This window comes from Pseudophryne corroboree, chromosome 3 (genome assembly GCF_028390025.1).
Source record: "Pseudophryne corroboree isolate aPseCor3 chromosome 3, aPseCor3.hap2, whole genome shotgun sequence".
Classification (NCBI taxonomy): Eukaryota; Metazoa; Chordata; class Amphibia; order Anura; family Myobatrachidae; genus Pseudophryne; species Pseudophryne corroboree.
The window spans coordinates 544,415,360-544,433,214 of NC_086446.1; the positions used below are offsets into that span (position 1 = coordinate 544,415,360).

Genomic DNA, 17,855 nt, shown 5'->3' on the forward strand with positions numbered 1-17,855 from the left:
ACCATTGATAGCTCTACCAGAAGCGTGTCTGCCACCTGGAGGCTATTAACAGTACTACATTTTATCTGCATTTGTGTGTGCATTAAATTGCTCCCTTCAATTATTCATCTGTACACTGATGACTCTGTATGACTCTATGACTATCTTTATTATTTATTTACCATCAGTTATCTCTCTGCAGGTTACACATGACTGATGCTGCCTTAGCTTTATCACAACAAAAAGTGCAAGATCTGGGGGTGATCCTAACTCAAACAAAGCGGGATAGCTCCAGCATGAGAGAAGTGCATGCAAAAGAGCTGCGGAAGGAGAAAGAGGTCAGGACAGATGTGAGGGGAGGTTGTGTATTGAACAGATAGAGCTGTGCGTAAGGGGAGAGGTGTATAGAAGATATAGAGCTGTGCGTAAGGGGAGAGGTGTATAGAAGATATAGCGCTGTGCGTAAGGGGAGAGGTGTATAGAAGATATAGCGCTGTGCGTAAGGGGAGAGGTGTATAGAAGATATAGTGCTGTGCGTAAGGGGAGAGGTGCATAGAAAATATAGCGCTGTGCGTAAGGGGAGAGGTGTATAGAAGATATAGAGCTGTGCGTAACGGGAGAGGTGTTTAGAAGATATAGAGCTGTGCATAAGGGGAGGGGTGTATAAAAGATATAGAGGAGTAGTGCACAGGTAGAGCTATGTGTAAGGGGCGATGTTGTGAGCAGGTAGAGCTGTATGTAAGGGGAGATGTGTAGTGTACATGTGGAGCTGGGTGTAAGGAGAGACATATACTGAATAGGTAAAGTTTGGTGTAAGGAGAGATGTGTAGTGCACAGGTGGAGCTGTATGTAAGGGGAGATGTGTAGTGCGCAGGTGGAGCTGTATGTAAGGGGAGATGTGTAGTGCACAGGTGGAGCTGTATGTAAAGAGAGATGTGTAGTGCACAGGTGGATCGGTATGTAATGGGAGATATATAGTGCACAGGAGGAGCTGTATGTAAGGGGAGATGTGTAGTGTACATGTGGAGCTGGGTGTAAGGAGAGACATATACTGAATATGTAGAGTTTGGTGTAAGGAGAGATGTGTAGTGCACAGGTGGAGCTGTATGTAAGGGGAGATGTGTAGTGCGCAGGTGGAGCTGTATGTAAAGAGAGATGTGTAGTGCACAGGTGGATCGGTATGTAATGGGAGATATATAGTGCACAGGAGGAGCTGTATGTAAGGGGAGATGTGTAGTGCACAGAAGGAGCTGGGTGTAAGGGGAGATGTGTAGTGCACAGGTAGAGTTTGGTGTAAGGAGAGAGGAGTAGTGAGCAGGTAGAGCTGGGTGTAAGGGGAGACGTGTAGTGCACAGGTACAGCTGGGTGTAAGGGGAGATGTGTAGTGCACAGGTAGAGTTTGGTGTAAGGAGAGATGAGTAGTGAATAGGTAGGGCTGGGTGTAAGGGGAGCTGTGTAGTGCACAGGTGCAGCTGGGTGTAAGGGGAGATGTGTAGTGCACAGGTAGAGCTGGGTGTAAGGAGAGATGAGTAGTGAATATGTAGGTCTGGGTGTAAGGGGAGATGTGTAGTGTACAGGTGCAGCTGGGTGTAAGGGGAGATGTGTAGTGCACAGGTGCAGCTGGGTGTAAGGGGAGAGGAGTAGTGCACAGGTGCAGCTGGGTGTAATGAGAGACGTACTGAATAGGTAGAGTTTGGTGTAAGGAGAGATGAGTAGTGAACAGGTAGAGCTGGGTGTAAGGGGAGACATGTAGTGCACAGGTACAGCTGGGTGTAAGGGGAGATGTGTAGTGCACAGGTAGAGCTGGGTGTAAGGAGAGATGAGTAGTGAATAGGTAGAGCTGGGTGTAATGGGAGATGTGTAGTGAACAGGTAGAGCTGGGTGTAAGGAGAGATGAGTAGTGAATAGGTAGAGCTGGGTGCAAGGGGAGATGTGTAGTGAACAGGTAGAGCTGGGTGTAAGGAGATGTGAATAGGTAGAGCTGGGTGCAAGGGGAGATGTGTAGTGAACAGGTAGAGCTGGGTGTAAGGAGAGATGAGTAGTGAATAGGTACAGCTGGGTGTAAGGGGAGATGTGTAGTGCACAGGTAGAGCTGGGTGTAAGGAGAGATGTGTAGTGCACAGGTACAGCTGGGTGTAAAGGGAAATGTGTAGTGCACAGGTAGAGCTGGGTGTAAGGAGAGATGAGTAGTGAATAGGTAGAGCTGGGTGTAATGGGAGATGTGTAGTGAACAGGTAGAGCTGGGTGTAAGGAGAGATGAGTGGTGAATAGGTAGAGCTGGGTGCAAGGGGAGATGTGTAGTGAACAGGTAGAGCTGGGTGTAAGGAGATGTGAATAGGTAGAGCTGGGTGCAAGGGGAGATGTGTAGTGAACAGGTAGAGCTGGGTGTAAGGAGAGATGAGTAGTGAATAGGTACAGCTGGGTGCAAGGGGAGACGTGTAGTGAACAGGTACAGCTGGGTGTAAGGGGAGATGTGTAGTGCACAGGTACAGCTGGGTGTAAGGGGAGATGTGTAGTGCACAGGTAGAGCTGGGTGTAAGGAGAGATGTATGGTGAATAGGTAGAGTAGGGTGTAAGGGGAGATGTGTAGTGCACAGGTACAGCTGGGTGTAAGGAGAGATGTGTAGTGCACAGGTAGAGCTGGGTGTAAGGAGAGATGAGTGGTGAATAGGTAGAGCTGGGTGTAAGGAGAGATGAGTGGTGAATAGGTAGAGCTGTGTGTAAGGGGAGATGTGTAGTGCACAGGTACAGCTGGGTGTAAGGGGAGATGTGTAGTGCACAGGTAGAGCTGGGTGTAAGGAGAGATGAATGGTGAATAGGTAGAGCTGGGTGCAAGGGGAGATGTGTAGTGAATAGGTAGAGCTGGGTGTAAGGAGAGATGAGTGGTGCATAGGTAGAGCTGGGTGTAAGGAGAGATGAGTGGTGAATAGGTAGAGCTGGGTGTAAGGGGAGATGTGTAGTGCACAGGTACAGCTGGGTGTAAGGGGAGATGTGTAGTGCACAGGTACAGCTGGGTGTAAGGAGAGATGTGTAGTGCACAGGTACAGCTGGGTGTAAGGAGAGATGTGTAGTGCACAGGTAGAGCTAGGTGTAAGGAGAGATTAGTGGTGAATAGGTAGAGCTGGGTGTAAGGGGAGATGTGTAGTGCACAGGTACAGCTGGGTGTAAGGAGAGATGTGTAGTGCACAGGTAGAGCTGGGTGTAAGGAGAGATGAATGGTGAATAGGTAGAGCAGGGTGTAAGGGGAGATGTGTAGTGCACAGGTACAGCTGGGTGTAAGGAGAGATGTGTAGTGCACAGGTAGAGCTGGGTGTAAGGAGAGATGAGTGGTGAATAGGTAGAGCTGGGTGTAAGGAGAGATGAGTGGTGAATAGGTAGAGCTGTGTGTAAGGGGAGATGTGTAGTGCACAGGTACAGCTGGGTGTAAGGGGAGATGTGTAGTGCACAGGTAGAGCTGGGTGTAAGGAGAGATGAATGGTGAATAGGTAGAGCAGGGTGTAAGGGGAGATGTGTAGTGCACAGGTACAGCTGGGTGTAAGGAGAGATGTGTAGTGCACAGGTACAGCTGGGTGTAAGGAGAGATGAGTGGTGAATAGGTAGAGCTGGGTGCAAGGGGAGATGTGTAGTGAATAGGTAGAGCTGGGTGTAAGGAGAGATGAGTAGTGAATAGGTAGAGCTGGGTGTAAGGAGAGATGAGTAGTGAACGGGTAGACCTGGGTGTAAGGGGACATGAGTAGTGAATAGGTAGAGCTGGGTGCAAGGGGAGATGTGTAGTGAACAGGTAGAGCTGGGTGTAAGGAGAGATGAGTAGTGAACGGGTAGACCTGGGTGTAAGGAGAGATGAGTGGTGAATAGGTAGAGCTGGGTGCAAGGGGAGATGTGTAGTGCACAGGTGCAGCTGGGTGCAAGGAGACATGAGTAGTGAATAGGTAGAGCTGGGTGTAAGGGGAGATGTGTAGTGAACAGGTAGAGCTGGGTGTAAGGAGAGATGAGTGGTGAATAGGTAGAGCTGGGTGCAAGGGGAGATGTGTAGTGCACAGGTGCAGCTGGGTGCAAGGAGACATGAGTAGTGAATAGGTAGAGCTGGGTGCAAGGGGAGATGTGTAATGAACAACTAGAGCTGGGTGTAAGGGGAGATGTGTAGTGAACAGGTAGAGCTGGGTGTAAGGAGAGATGAGTGGTGAATAGGTAGAGCTGGGTGCAAGGGGAGATGTGTAGTGCACAGGTGCAGCTGGGTGTAAGAAGACATGAGTAGTGAATAGGTAGAGCTGGGTGCAAGGGGAGATGTGTAGTGAACAGGTAGAGCTGGGTGTAAGGAGAGATGAGTAGTGAATAGGTAGAGCTGGGTGTAAGGGGAGATGTGTAGTGAACAGGTAGAGCTGGGTGTAAGGAGAGATGAGTGGTGAATAGGTAGAGCTGGGTGCAAGGGGAGATGTGTAGTGCACAGGTGCAGCTGGGTGTAAGGAGAGATGTGTAGTGCACAGGTAGAGCTGGGTGTAAGGAGACATGAGTAGTGAATAGGTAGAGCTGGGTGTAAGGGGAGATGTGTAGTGCACAGGTAGAGCTGGGTGTAAGGAGACATGAGTAGTGAATAGGTACAGCTGGGTGTAAGGGGAGATGTGTAGTGAACAACTAGAGCTGGGTGTAAGGAGAGATGAGTAGTGAACAGGTAGACCTGGGTGTAAGGGGACATGAGTAGTGAATAGGTAGAGCTGGGTGTAACATAAGATGTGTAGTGAACAGTGTTGTGTGTAAGGTGAGATTTGTGATAGAATTTGGGTGAACAACAGATACATGTATCACTTGCAGATGTGACGGTCTATAAATCTATGTAATATTTATATACAGTTTTGTTTATAGGAATCTGCAATTCGTGAGGCAAAACTTAGACAGGAATTGGCAGCTGCTAATGAGAAAACTTTGCTTTATCGCAGTAAGGTATTACTATGCCAGTACAATACGTAATATATATATGTATGCTAATGACACAAAAACAAATGTTTGTAACACTGCAATATGGTGTTTGTGGAACTTAACAGAAAATGTTCTATAGGGCTCAAGCTTCATTGTGTGTCACGCATGATTAAGGCACTTCCATTTTCCATTTGTTTATTTTTGTGATCTTCAGGTATATCCCTCTGTTACCTCTCCACACTCCCCTCTGCCTCCTTCCCTTCCTCTCTGCAATGTTATGTTACAGCATTTGATGCATGACCTGTTCAGGGACAAGAGGCAGCATATAAATGTTATTTCTCTAACGTCCTAGTGGATGCTGGGGACTCCGTCAGGACCATGGGGAATAGCGGCTCCGCAGGAGACAGGGCACAAAAGCAAGCTTTTAGGATCACATGGTGTGTACTGGCTCCTCCCCCTATGACCCTCCTCCAAGCCTCAGTTAGGTTTTTGTGCCCGTCCGAGCAGGGTGCAATCTAGGTGGCTCTCCTAAAGAGCTGCTTAGAAAAAGTTTTTAGGTTTTTTATTTTCAGTGAGTCCTGCTGGCAACAGGCTCACTGCATCGAGGGACTTAGGGGAGAGATTTTCAACTCACCTGCGTGCAGGATGGATTGGAGTCTTAGGCTACTGGACATAGCTCCAGAGGGAGTCGGAACACAGGTCACCCTGGGGTTCGTCCCGGAGCCGCGCCGCCGATCCCCCTTACAGATGCTGAAGATCGTGGGTCCGGAAACAGGCGGCAGAAGGCTCTTCAGCCTTCATGAAGGTAGCGCACAGCACTGCAGCTGTGCGCCATTGTTGCTACACACTTCACACTGAACGGTCACGGAGGGTGCAGGGCGCTGCTGGGGGCGCCCTGGGCAGCAATAATTAATACCTTTTATGGCAAAGAATACATCACATATAGCCATTGAGGCTATATGTATGTATTTAACCCAGGCCAGATATCTCAAAACCCGGGAGAAAAGCCAGCCGAAAAGGGGGCGGGGCTTATTCTCCTCAGCACACAGCGCCATTTTCCTGCTCAGCTCCGCTGTGAGGAAGGCTCCCAGGACTCTCCCCTGCACTGCACTACAGAAACAGGGTAACAAAGAGAAGGGGGGCATATTTTGGCGATATTTATATATTTAAAGCGCATATAACAGAAACAACACCTTTTAGGGTTGTTTATATACATTTTATAGCGCTTTTGGTGTGTGCTGGCAAACTCTCCCTCTGTCTCCCCAAAGGGCTAGTGGGGTCCTGTCTTCGATAAGAGCATTCCCTGTGTGTCTGCTGTGTGTCGGTACGTGTGTGTCGACATGTATGAGGACGATGTTGGTATGGAGGCGGAGCAATTGCCGGTAATGGTGATGTCACCCCCTAGGGAGTCGACACCGGAATGGATGGCTTTAATTATGGAATTACGTGATAATGTTAGTACATTACAAAAGTCAGTTGACGAAATGAGACGGCCGGAAAACCAGTTGGTACCTGCTCAGGCGTCTCAGACACCGTCAGGGGCTGTAAAACGTCCCTTACCTCAGTCAGTCGACACAGGTACCGACACAGATAATTCTAGTGTTGACGGTGAAGAAACAAACGTATTTTCCAATAGGGCCACACGTTATATGATCACGGCAATGAAGGAGGCTTTGCAGATCTCTGATACTGCAGGTACCTCAAAAAGGGGTATTATGTGGGGGGTGAAAAAACTACCTGTAGCTTTTCCAGAATCAGAGGAATTGAATGACGTGTGTGATGAAGCGTGGGTTAACCCCGATAGAAAACTGCTAATTTCAAAGAAGTTATTGGCATTATACCCTTTCCCACCAGAGGTTAGGGCGCGCTGGGAAACACCCCCTAGGGTGGATAAAGCGCTCACACGTTTATCAAAACAAGTGGCGTTGCCGTCTCCTGATACGGCCGCCCTCAAGGATCCAGCAGATAGGAGGCTGGAAACTACACTGAAGAGTATATACACACATACTGGTGTTTTACTCCGACCAGCAATAGCCTCAGCCTGGATGTGCAGTGCTGGGGTAGTGTGGTTGGATTCCCTGACTGAAAATATTGATACCCTGGATAGGGACAGTATTTTATTGACTTTAGAGCAATTAAAGGATGCGTTTCTTTATATGCGAGATGCTCAGAGGGATATTTGCACTCTGGCATCGAGAGTAAATGCGATGTCCATATCTGCCAGAAGAAGTTTATGGACGCGACAGTGGTCAGGTGATGCGGATTCCAAAAGGCATATGGAAGTATTGCCATATAAAGGAGAGGAATTGTTTGGGGTCGGTCTATCGGATCTGGTGGCCACGGCAACTGCCGGCAAATCCACGTTTTTACCTCAGACTCCCTCCCAACAGAGAAAGACACCGTCTTTTCAGCCGCAGTCCTTTCGCTCCTATAAAAACAAGCGGGCAAAAGGACAGTCTTATCTGCCCCGAGGCAGAGGAAAGGGTAAGAGAGGGCAGCAAGCAGCCCCTGCCCAGGAACAGAAGCCCGCCCCGGGTTCTACAAAGCCATCAGCATGACGCTGGGGCTTTACTAGCGGACTCAGGAGCGGTGGGGGGTCGACTAAAGATTTTCAGCAATCAGTGGGCTCGCTCACAGGTGGACCCGTGGATCCTGCAGATAGTATCTCAGGGTTACATGTTGGAATTCGAAAGGTCTCCCCCTCGCCGGTTCCTAAAGTCTGCTTTACCAACGCCTCCCTTAGAAAGGGCGACGGTATTGGAAGCCATTCACAAGCTGTATTCTCAGCAGGTGATAATCAAGGTACCCCTCCTACAACAAGGAAAGGGGTATTATTCCACACTATTTGTGGTACCGAAGCCGGACGGTTCGGTAAGACCTATTCTAAATCTGAAATCCTTGAACCTGTACATACAGAAATTCAAGTTCAAGATGGAGTCACTAAGAGCAGTGATAGCGAATCTGGAAGAAGGGGACTTCATGGTGTCCCTGGACATAAAAGATGCTTATCTGCATGTCCCAATTTACCCCTCACACCAAGGGTATCTCAGGTTCGTGATACAAGACTGTCATTATCAGTTTCAAACGCTGCCGTTTGGTTTGTCCTCGGCACCTCGGGTCTTTACCAAGGTAATGACCGAAATGATGGTTCTTCTACGAAGAAAAGGCGTATTAATTATCCCTTACTTGGACGATCTCCTGATAAGGGCAAGGTCCAGAGAACAGCTGGAAGTCGGGGTAGCACTAACCCAAGTAGTGCTTCAACAACACGGGTGGATTCTGAATCTTCCAAAATCTCAATTGACACCGACAACACGTCTGCTGTTCCTGGGAATGATTCTGGACACTGTTCAGAAAAAGGTGTTTCTCCCGGAGGAGAAAGCGAGGGAGTTATCCGAACTTGTCAGGAACCTCCTAAAACCAGGAAATGTGTCAGTACATCAATGCACAAAAGTCCTGGGAAAGATGGTGGCTTCTTACGAAGCAATTCCATTCGGCAGATTCCACGCACGAATATTTCAGTGGGATCTGCTGGACAAATGGTCCGGATCGCATCTGCACATGCATCAGCGGATAACACTGTCACCAAGAACAAGGTTGTCTCTCCTGTGGTGGTTGCAGAGTGCCCATCTGTTAGAGGGCCGCAGGTTCGGCATACAGGACTGGGTCCTGGTGACTACGGATGCCAGCCTACGAGGCTGGGGAGCAGTCACACAGGGAAGAAACTTCCAGGGTGTATGGTCAAACCTGGAGAAGTCTCTTCACATAAATATACTGGAGCTAAGAGCGATCTACAATGCTCTAAACATGGCGAAACCGCTGCTTCAGGGTCAGCCGGTGTTGATCCAGTCGGACAACATCACGGCAGTCGCCCACGTAAACAGACAAGGCGGCACGAGAAGCAGAAGAGCAATGACAGAAGCTGCAAGGATTCTTCGCTGGGCGGAAAATCATGTCATAGCACTGTCAGCAGTGTTCATCCCGGGAGTGGACAACTGGGAAGCAGATTTCCTCAGCAGACACGACCTTCACCCGGGAGAGTGGGGACTTCATCCGGAAGTTTTCCACATGATTGTGAACCATTGGGAAAAACCAAAGGTGGACATGATGGCGTCTCGCCTCAACAAAAAACTGGACAGATATTGCGCCAGGTCAAGAGACCCTCAGGCAATAGCTGTGGACGCTCTGGTAACACCGTGGGTGTACCAGTCAGTGTATGTGTTCCCTCCTCTGCCTCTCATACCAAAGGTACTGAGAATTATACGGAAAAGGGGAGTAAGAACAATACTAGTGGCTCCGGATTGGCCAAGAAGAACTTGGTACCCGGAACTTCAAGAGATGCTCACGGAAGATCCGTGGCCTCTACCTCTAAGAAGGGATCTGCTTCAGCAGGGACCTTGTATGTTCCAAGACTTACCGCGACTGCGTTTGACGGCATGGCGGTTGAACGCCGGATTCTAAAAGAAAAGGGCATTCCAGAGGAAGTTATTCCTACCTTGATTAAAGCTAGGAAGGAAGTGACCGCACAACATTATCACCGCATTTGGAGAAAATATGTTGCGTGGTGTGAAGCCAAGAAGGCCCCAACGGAAGAATTTCAATTGGGTCGATTCCTACATTTCCTGCAGGCAGGATTGTCTATGGGCCTAAAATTGGGGTCTATTAAAGTTCAAATTTCGGCCTTATCAATTTTCTTCCAGAAAGAATTGGCTTCAGTGCCTGAAGTACAAACTTTTGTCAAGGGTGTACTACATATACAGCCCCCAATTGTGCCTCCAGTGGCACCGTGGGATCTAAACGTAGTTTTGGATTTTCTCAAATCTCATTGGTTTGAGCCTCTCAATTCGGTAGATTTGAAGTATCTTACATGGAAAGTAACCATGCTACTGGCCCTGGCTTCAGCCAGGAGAGTTTCAGAGTTGGCGGCTTTATCGTACAAAAGCCCATATCTGATTTTCCATTCGGACAGGGCAGAACTGCGGACACGTCCTCATTTTCTCCCTAAGGTGGTTTCGGCTTTTCACTTGAACCAGCCTATTGTGGTGCCTGCGGCTACTAGCGACTTGGAGGACTCCAAGTTACTGGACGTTGTCAGAGCATTGAAAATATATATTTCAAGGACAGCTGGAGTCAGAAAATCTGACTCGTTGTTTATCTTGTATGCACCCAACAAGATGGGTGCTCCTGCGTCTAAGCAGACGATTGCTCGTTGGATCTGTAGCACAATCCAACTTGCACATTCTGTGGCAGGCCTGCCACAGCCTAAAACTGTTAAAGCCCACTCCACAAGGAAGGTGGGCTCATCTTGGGCGGCTGCCCGAGGGGTCTCGGCTTTACAACTTTGCCGAGCAGCTACGTGGTCAGGGGAGAACACGTTTGTAAAATTTTACAAATTTGATACTCTGGCTAAAGAGGACTTGGAGTTCTCTCATTCGGTGCTGCAGAGTCATCCGCACTCTCCCGCCCGTTTGGGAGCTTTGGTATAATCCCCATGGTCCTGACGGAGTCCCCAGCATCCACTAGGACGTTAGAGAAAATAAGAATTTACTTACCGATAATTCTATTTCTCATAGTCCGTAGTGGATGCTGGGCGCCCATCCCAAGTGCGGATTGTCTGCAATACTTGTACATAGTTATTGTTACAAAAATCGGGTTATTATTGTTGTGAGCCATCTTTTTTTAGAGGCTACTTCTGTGTTATCATACTGTTAACTGGGTTCAGATCACAAGTTGTACGGTGTGATTGGTGTGGCTGGTATGAGTCTTACCCGGGATTCAAGATCCTTCCTTATTGTGTACGCTCGTCCGGGCACAGTACCTAACTGAGGCTTGGAGGAGGGTCATAGGGGGAGGAGCCAGTACACACCATGTGATCCTAAAAGCTTGCTTTTGTGCCCTGTCTCCTGCGGAGCCGCTATTCCCCATGGTCCTGACGGAGTCCCCAGCATCCACTACGGACTATGAGAAATAGAATTATCGGTAAGTAAATTCTTATTTTCAGTTGTGACAGCCGCAGGAATATTTATGTAGAGGGGCGTAGAAGAAATGAATGTAGTGTTAATTAAATGCAGCTACACAGTATATGTCCGAATACAGAGAATAACCATGTCTGACATGTCACTTGTCGTGAGCATCTGCTTCCGATGTCCATGCAATAAGATACGTCATGTAGTTTTCCCATCCTAAATAATTAAATATTCTTCATAAAAAAAGAACAATCCTGGCAATGAGTGTTGGCTGAGATTCTTTAATGTACGGTTGAGAGCTACTTCTTATTCTTTATCTGTTATAAACCCACTTTATCAGGTGGATGAGCTGGAGAGAAAATACAAGATGCAGCAGGATCAGCTGTTTGAGCTGAAGCAGGAACTGACCAACACAAGTGCAGAGCTGAAGCTGCGAGCTTTGCAGGCAGAAGGTGAGGACTGTTTGCTCTGATAGCTTGATGGGGCATCACTAGTTGGGATGTTGCTCACTTTTGGGGCCAATTCATAGTTGCACATCAATCTGCCACAATTACAGTTGCATTGCGTGCAAGGAATGAAGTGTGGATCATCGCCCCTATGTATAGGCTCGGATATCATTATCACTGCACACTTGCACTAGTCCCATCCCTTATGCACTAGATCCACCTGAATTCAGATGACTATCTGTGGATGCACTAATCTGATACCCCGCAATTGGCTCTACACTTGAACGCTAAACTTAGCCTGCAGACAACTGTCGTTATTGTCTACATTGTATCTTTGGTACAGAGCGCCTGGAAGCAGAGAAGCGGAGATTCCGCCAGTTGCAGGATGATGCCAATGTGCTGCGCCAAAAGGAGGCAAGTAGACAAACTGATTCATTACTGTATTGCTAGCACTTGATGTCAAAGACTGACCTTCACTTCTTGTGTGATCACAGCTGGATCACATGACCCGTCACATGGAAGACAATGAGAGGGTGGCACAAGAAAGGATGCAACGTCTTGAAGCTACAAAGTTAGCACTTGAGGAGGTGAGATGAGGTCTTTGCCATGGTCAGGAATATTGATTCACTTAGTCGCTATCTAATCTGCATACATCGGGAATGGCCTTGGGAGAGCAATTTATATTTGCTCCAGGCACTAAAATCAAGGAGTTGGTAATGTACTGTTTAATAGGCACATCCTGATTCTTTTGTCCAATGGACGGGCACCGGCTGGTGAATGGCTTACTCTGGTGGCGTGGGCAGATGCTGCCTGTAGTGATGGTAAAAAGGCTACGGGGGAGATTCACAGGAGGTGTCCTGTGTGTCCTGCAAGCTTCTGTGATCCGCAGTTCCATCCGAAGACCCAGGCATTGGATCACTTGCAAGTTACTCAGGTTACTCTGATGGCCGTCTTACATTCGTAGTGTTGGAAGATGCAGACTCTGGCTTCGGCACTCCCAGAAAATGGAGCAGACACCGCCCCATTATCAGAAACGCTTCTCGGCACCAGTGCGTGTGACAATGCAGGATGTGCTGAACTGGTCCTGTGCATGCGCAGTCCTCTCACCATTGGAGTTGTATGTAAATCATCAGGCCCTATGATGACTGGGCCTAATGGAAGTTCATAGAAGCTATATAGATATTTATTTTATTCTTTTTCTGGAGACAGAACAGGACTGCAGGGGATCGTAACTGAGGAAGAAGAGGGAATTGCAGGGAAAACTGCAAGGAGTTAAAAGGGGGTGGGGGTGAGCAAGAAGAAATGGGTCTTGCATTCAGAGAAAGCTATAGGAAACTGGGGAATATCAGTCTTGTTTTAAATATGTACAGTATACATAATGGAGAGAAACTGTGCCAAGAGTCGTGTATGTATATAATATGTTGTTTTTCTGGATTATTTTTTTCTACTAAGTTGTTAGTTCTTTTGATCCATATGGTGATCGTGGAGATATTCTTGTACTTATCAATGATGGATATCGCCTTAAAATCTACAATTTTGATAGAATGAAGATCTTACAAATTCCCACCCGCTGCTGGAACATGGGGGTAATTCCAAGTTGATCGCAGCAGGATATTTTTTAGCAGTTGGGCAAAACCATGTGCACTGCAGGGAGGCAGATATAACATGTGCAGAAAGAGTTAGATTTGGGTGGGTTATTTTATTTCTGTGCAGGGTAAATACTGGCTGCTTTATTTTTACACTGCAAATTAGATTGCAGATTGAACACACCCCACCCAAATCTAACTCTCTCTGCACATGTTATATCTGCACCCCCTGCAGTGCACATGGTTTTGCCCAACTGCTAAAAAATTTCCTGCTGCGATCAACTTGGAATTACCCCCATGGTGTCACAAAGCAGTAGCACATTAATACTTACCCGGTCTGGTGCCATTGCTGCCAAATCTGAGCCCTGGTACTGCAGCGTGTTCCCTGCACCCTGTTCTTCTAGGTATCTGGCTCCCAGGTACCAGATCCTGTACGCTCTGCTGGCTGTCACACTTCTCTTAGGGGTGCATGCAGCCTCCTGGTTAGCGTTAAAGGCGCAGGCGCACGTGACATAACATTGGTGCCAAGATCGAAATCTTTGCATATTCAGGGATTACGCTTGCACTACACAGTGCCAGAGTGTTTGGTTGTACTGGCCAGCCTCCAGCGTATAGTTTCTAGTTCCCTGGCCTCTACTCCGATATGAATCTTACCTGTGCCCCAGACCTCTGCTTGTCCGTTTTGCACCTTTGCACGTGACCCTGATCTTGCATTCACTTGACCATTCCTTGACTGTCAATTCAGCAAATTTGTGTTGCTCCCATCTGCCATATCTATGAGGCCATAAGAGGCCCCTGGTAGCAAAGCACATACCACCTTACAGCAATTCCTGGTGTAGACCAGGGGTCTGTCATCTGTGCTTCAACTCTGCCAGTGCAATCCTATACTGATGGCATCCACTTCCGCCTGAAGCACTATACATGGGTGCAAATCTCCCACCTGCTGCTGGGACATGGGTATAAAACTCATCCACTGTTAGGGTACACCACCCAGAGTTGGCACTTTCATTGTAACAATGGGTACCGGCTTTACATATATGTTTCACACGTTTCCTTTTTTGTTTGACTTTCCACACTACCAATGACAAGCCATAGTTTCAGTTCAGCAGAGCACACAGGTTATGGCCTGGGCCAGTTTCCATTCACTGTTTACCATTACGTTTTTATATGCCTTAGATATTGGTCATCTGAGGGCTGGGGTGTGTAGAGTAAATAGCTGGTCTTATGCAGTCTTCCTCAGCAACTGATATGATGAGCGTATGGTGTCTATTCAATCGGGCAGACAAATGAGAAGTCAGGAGTGCATTGTAGGTTATTATGCCACATTTACCCCTCTGCACAACATCACAGCCAATGCCCAAACCATCTATGCACCAGGTAAGTAAGCAAATCATTTAATACTAGGAAGGCCGATATTGTTTTTGCTCTGTATACCGTCCACATGTATAGATCAAAGCCAGATTATATAACCTACATGTAATGGACTTGAATGAATCCTTATACTAGAGAAGTTAAATGTGATATAATAATACAGGTTGAGTATCCCTTATCCAAAATGCTTGGGACCAGAGGTATTTTGGATATGGGATTTTTCCGTATTTTGGAATAATTGCATACCATAATGAGCTATCATGGTGATGGGACCTAAATCTAAGCACAGAATGCATTTATGTTACATATACACCTTATACACACAGCCTGAAGGTAATTTTAGCCAATATTTTTTATAACTTTATGCATTAAACAAAGTGTGTCTACATTCACACAATTCATTTATGTTTTATTTACACCTTATATACACAGCCTGAAGGTCATTTAATACAATATTATTAATAACTTTGTGTATTAAACAAAGTTTGTGTACATTGAGCCATCAAAAAACAAAGATTTCACTATCTCACTCTCACTCAAAAAAGTCCGTATTTCGGAATATTCCGTATTTCGGAATATTTGGATATGGGATACTCAACCTGTAATAATAAGGACTAGTCCACACTACTTATTTTATTTGCTAAATGTCATTTTCAGTATTTGTCTCTACTGCCTAGAAGCTGAGCAATCCTCATATTTGACAAATGTCTTATAGCGGTAGAACACCCTATTATTTATAGCCATTATGGGCCCCGTTTATTCTAAACCTTCCCTGGGTCAGTTGCTTTTCAATGATCGTATGGATCTGTCTCTGCAGGAACTGAACAGGATGAAGCTAACATTAGCCAATGAGCGCGTCCTGGCAGAAGAAGAGATACAGAAAGCGCGTAGTACAGCTCAGCAGGAAGAGGTGAGGGCTATTTCTTACCTTACAGAAATAATGGGATAAACGGCTTCAGCAAAAATGTGTGGATATCTTTAGTACAAGTGAGTGGGCTAAGAGGAGTGGGTTTGGGAAACCCTGTCCTGACCCTCACTGCTAGATCACGATCAGACAAGATTGCCTGATGTAGAAATAAAATCTAACTCGTTGCCTCTCCATGACAAAATACATTTAGAATAAACTGTACTTATAGGATCCTCTTATTCAATAATTTTTAAATAAAATATGTTGGGTTTTTTTCTCTTTAAAGCTTCCGACACTTAGGTGGGTACTTACTAAAGATTGGCTTTTCAAGCTGCCGATTCTCACCAGTTGTGAGGGCTGGATTTAAAAGGGCAATAGAGATGCAAGCTTGATTTTGTGTGTATCACTATTGTCTTTTTAAATCCAGTCCTCATAACCGCCAAGAATCCGTGGTTTTGAAAAAAACGATCTTTAGTACATATACCGCTTGGGTTCTTTCAGCTCCTACATGTCTTAGCATCCCAGGAGCTAGCAATGTTTCTAGATGGTATCAGCTCCTGTGTGACAGGAACTGTAATAATTGTTTAATTCCCTTTATTGTCTGAGCAGCAGCAGCATGCTACTGTCCTACAGGACAAGATACGGACCCTCACCCATTCCAGAGATCAGTCCCAGACCCAAGTCCTGCAACAGAATCAACTGATGGGGGAACTGCAGGCACAGAACAACCAACTCTCCCTGGAAATAGAGGGCCTGAAAAGGCGCATAGATGGGTTACAACAGGTACAGATATTCCAGAAACAGTTGCAATATTTTGGAGTGGTTTTAGAAATTTGGTATATTCTGTGTAAGCTGTGGATCCAGAGACACCCCAAAGTGAGACTATGAAACTCCCACCGTCTTTTCCAGGCATAGATCACCTGTAATGAAAGGTGTGGTACGATTTCCCCTATTTTTGCAGTTATTCCTGGGTTTCGGAACATTATAGGAATCAGTTTCCAGAATATTCCATACACTTCTTCTCAAACAAAAAACAAGCACTATGCTCTAGAGCTGGATTTGATCATATGGGTTGTGCCCGCAGGAGTCCTCAAAGAGGGAACAGGACAAAGTGGCTGAAATAACGAGGGTGCGAGTGGAGTTGCAGGAGCAGATCGGACACCTTGAAGCTGAGTTGGCAACGCAGGAGGGACTGAGAGAGAAGATATCGGCACTGGAGAGACAGCAGAAAGGTACTATGGCTGGAAGAGGAAAATATAAGTGTTATACTGTGACTACGGGAATGCATGCGATAATGAGTGAGGAAACAGGCAGCTACACAGTAATGGCATTAGAAGTAATTTTTTCATCATTATAACGGGGTGCATGAGGGTATAGGTGTACACACAAATAAGAATTATGGCAATGTGTGGACATCCAAGCCCTCTTTACCACAGCTTACCCCAGCCTACTTTTTCTCATCCCACCCACACTGACAATAGTTTGTGTTCAACAATTAACCAGAATGTTGTGGTATGACCCTCTGACTCAATGTATAAGAACACATTTGATATACTGTGAATTACATATATGTAAGAACTTTAATTTAGAAGTGTCTACCAAATATTGTAGATTGTATTGTGAGACTGGTTTTGTCCTTTCTCTGCAGTGCAGGCCAGTACCCATCGTGAGATAATGTTAGATAAAGAAGGTGAGATCTCTTCTCTGCTGGAGAAGCTGAGGCTGAAGGATGCAGAGAATCTGAGGATGCGAGAGGAAGAGGCACAGAGAGCCAGCCTGCTGCAGAGCGCCATCCTGACCTATATCAGTGCTCCACTTGGCTCCACTGGAGGAAGGAAATAAGCCAAATGATCAATCTTATTGTGCATATGCAATGCCAGCCCTAAGTGGAGGACTTACTATGGGCAAACTTCTTTAGTGCCTTAAATTATTAACAGCCAAGTCTGCAATGAATTATGTTTTATGAAGTGGGGGGAGGGCATCTGAACTCCAGGGAACCTACACAAGAGTCTTTTGGCAATAAGGTGTGAAATCTCACTGATCCTTGGGATAGTAATTTATTTTTTACTTATTTTTGTATGTTTCTGTAATGACTTATTTTAAATATATTTTTCTATTATTTTTCTATTTTTATCTGCACTTTTATTTTCATTTGTAGACTTTATTTTGTGATTACGCTAAGATTTGGTGCTCCTAAAATGCATTAAAAAGCAAATAAGGGCTGTCCCTTTTGTGAATATATTTTCTGTACTCCTTCAGACCACCCTTTACTGTGTTGGTTTTTTTTTCCTAATGACCTCAGACGACAAGGAAAAACAGAAAATATCAAAAAGGTGTAGCTGAATCTTAAAGTAATTGTAAAAAAGCATGGACCATCAAGGGGGGTAATTCAGAGTTGATCGCAGCAGCAAATTTGTTAGCATTTGGGCAAAACCATGTGCACTGCAGGTGGGGCAGATATAACATGTGCAGAGAGAGTTAGATTTGGGTGGGTTATTTTGTTTCTGTTCTGTGTGGGGTAAATACTGGCTGCTTTATTTCTACACTGCAATTAAGATTTCAGGTTGAACACACCCCACCCAAATCTAATGGGCTCTACACATTTAAAGATCTGCCGCCGAGCTGCCCAACGGCGGATACGGGCGACCCGGCAGCAGGGGGGGGGGTTTGGTGACGGGGGGCTCAA

At 46.3% G+C, this 17,855-nt stretch overlaps 1 protein-coding gene across 1 annotated transcript in view; it reads left to right on the forward strand.

Moving 5' to 3' along the window:
• LRRC45 (leucine rich repeat containing 45) overlaps positions 1 to 17,374 on the forward strand; it is a 55,138-nt gene extending 37,764 nt beyond the window's left edge. Inside the window, exons 9-17 of the mRNA XM_063961228.1 lie at positions 182 to 317; positions 4,840 to 4,917; positions 11,200 to 11,311; positions 11,649 to 11,719; positions 11,800 to 11,892; positions 15,080 to 15,172; positions 15,779 to 15,952; positions 16,254 to 16,401; positions 16,818 to 17,374. Coding sequence (XP_063817298.1) covers positions 182 to 317; positions 4,840 to 4,917; positions 11,200 to 11,311; positions 11,649 to 11,719; positions 11,800 to 11,892; positions 15,080 to 15,172; positions 15,779 to 15,952; positions 16,254 to 16,401; positions 16,818 to 17,011 — 1,099 coding nt within the window. The 3' untranslated portion in view covers positions 17,012 to 17,374. The remainder of the gene's footprint in view (positions 1 to 181; positions 318 to 4,839; positions 4,918 to 11,199; positions 11,312 to 11,648; positions 11,720 to 11,799; positions 11,893 to 15,079; positions 15,173 to 15,778; positions 15,953 to 16,253; positions 16,402 to 16,817) is intronic.
• Positions 17,375 to 17,855: the final 481 nt, after the last annotated feature.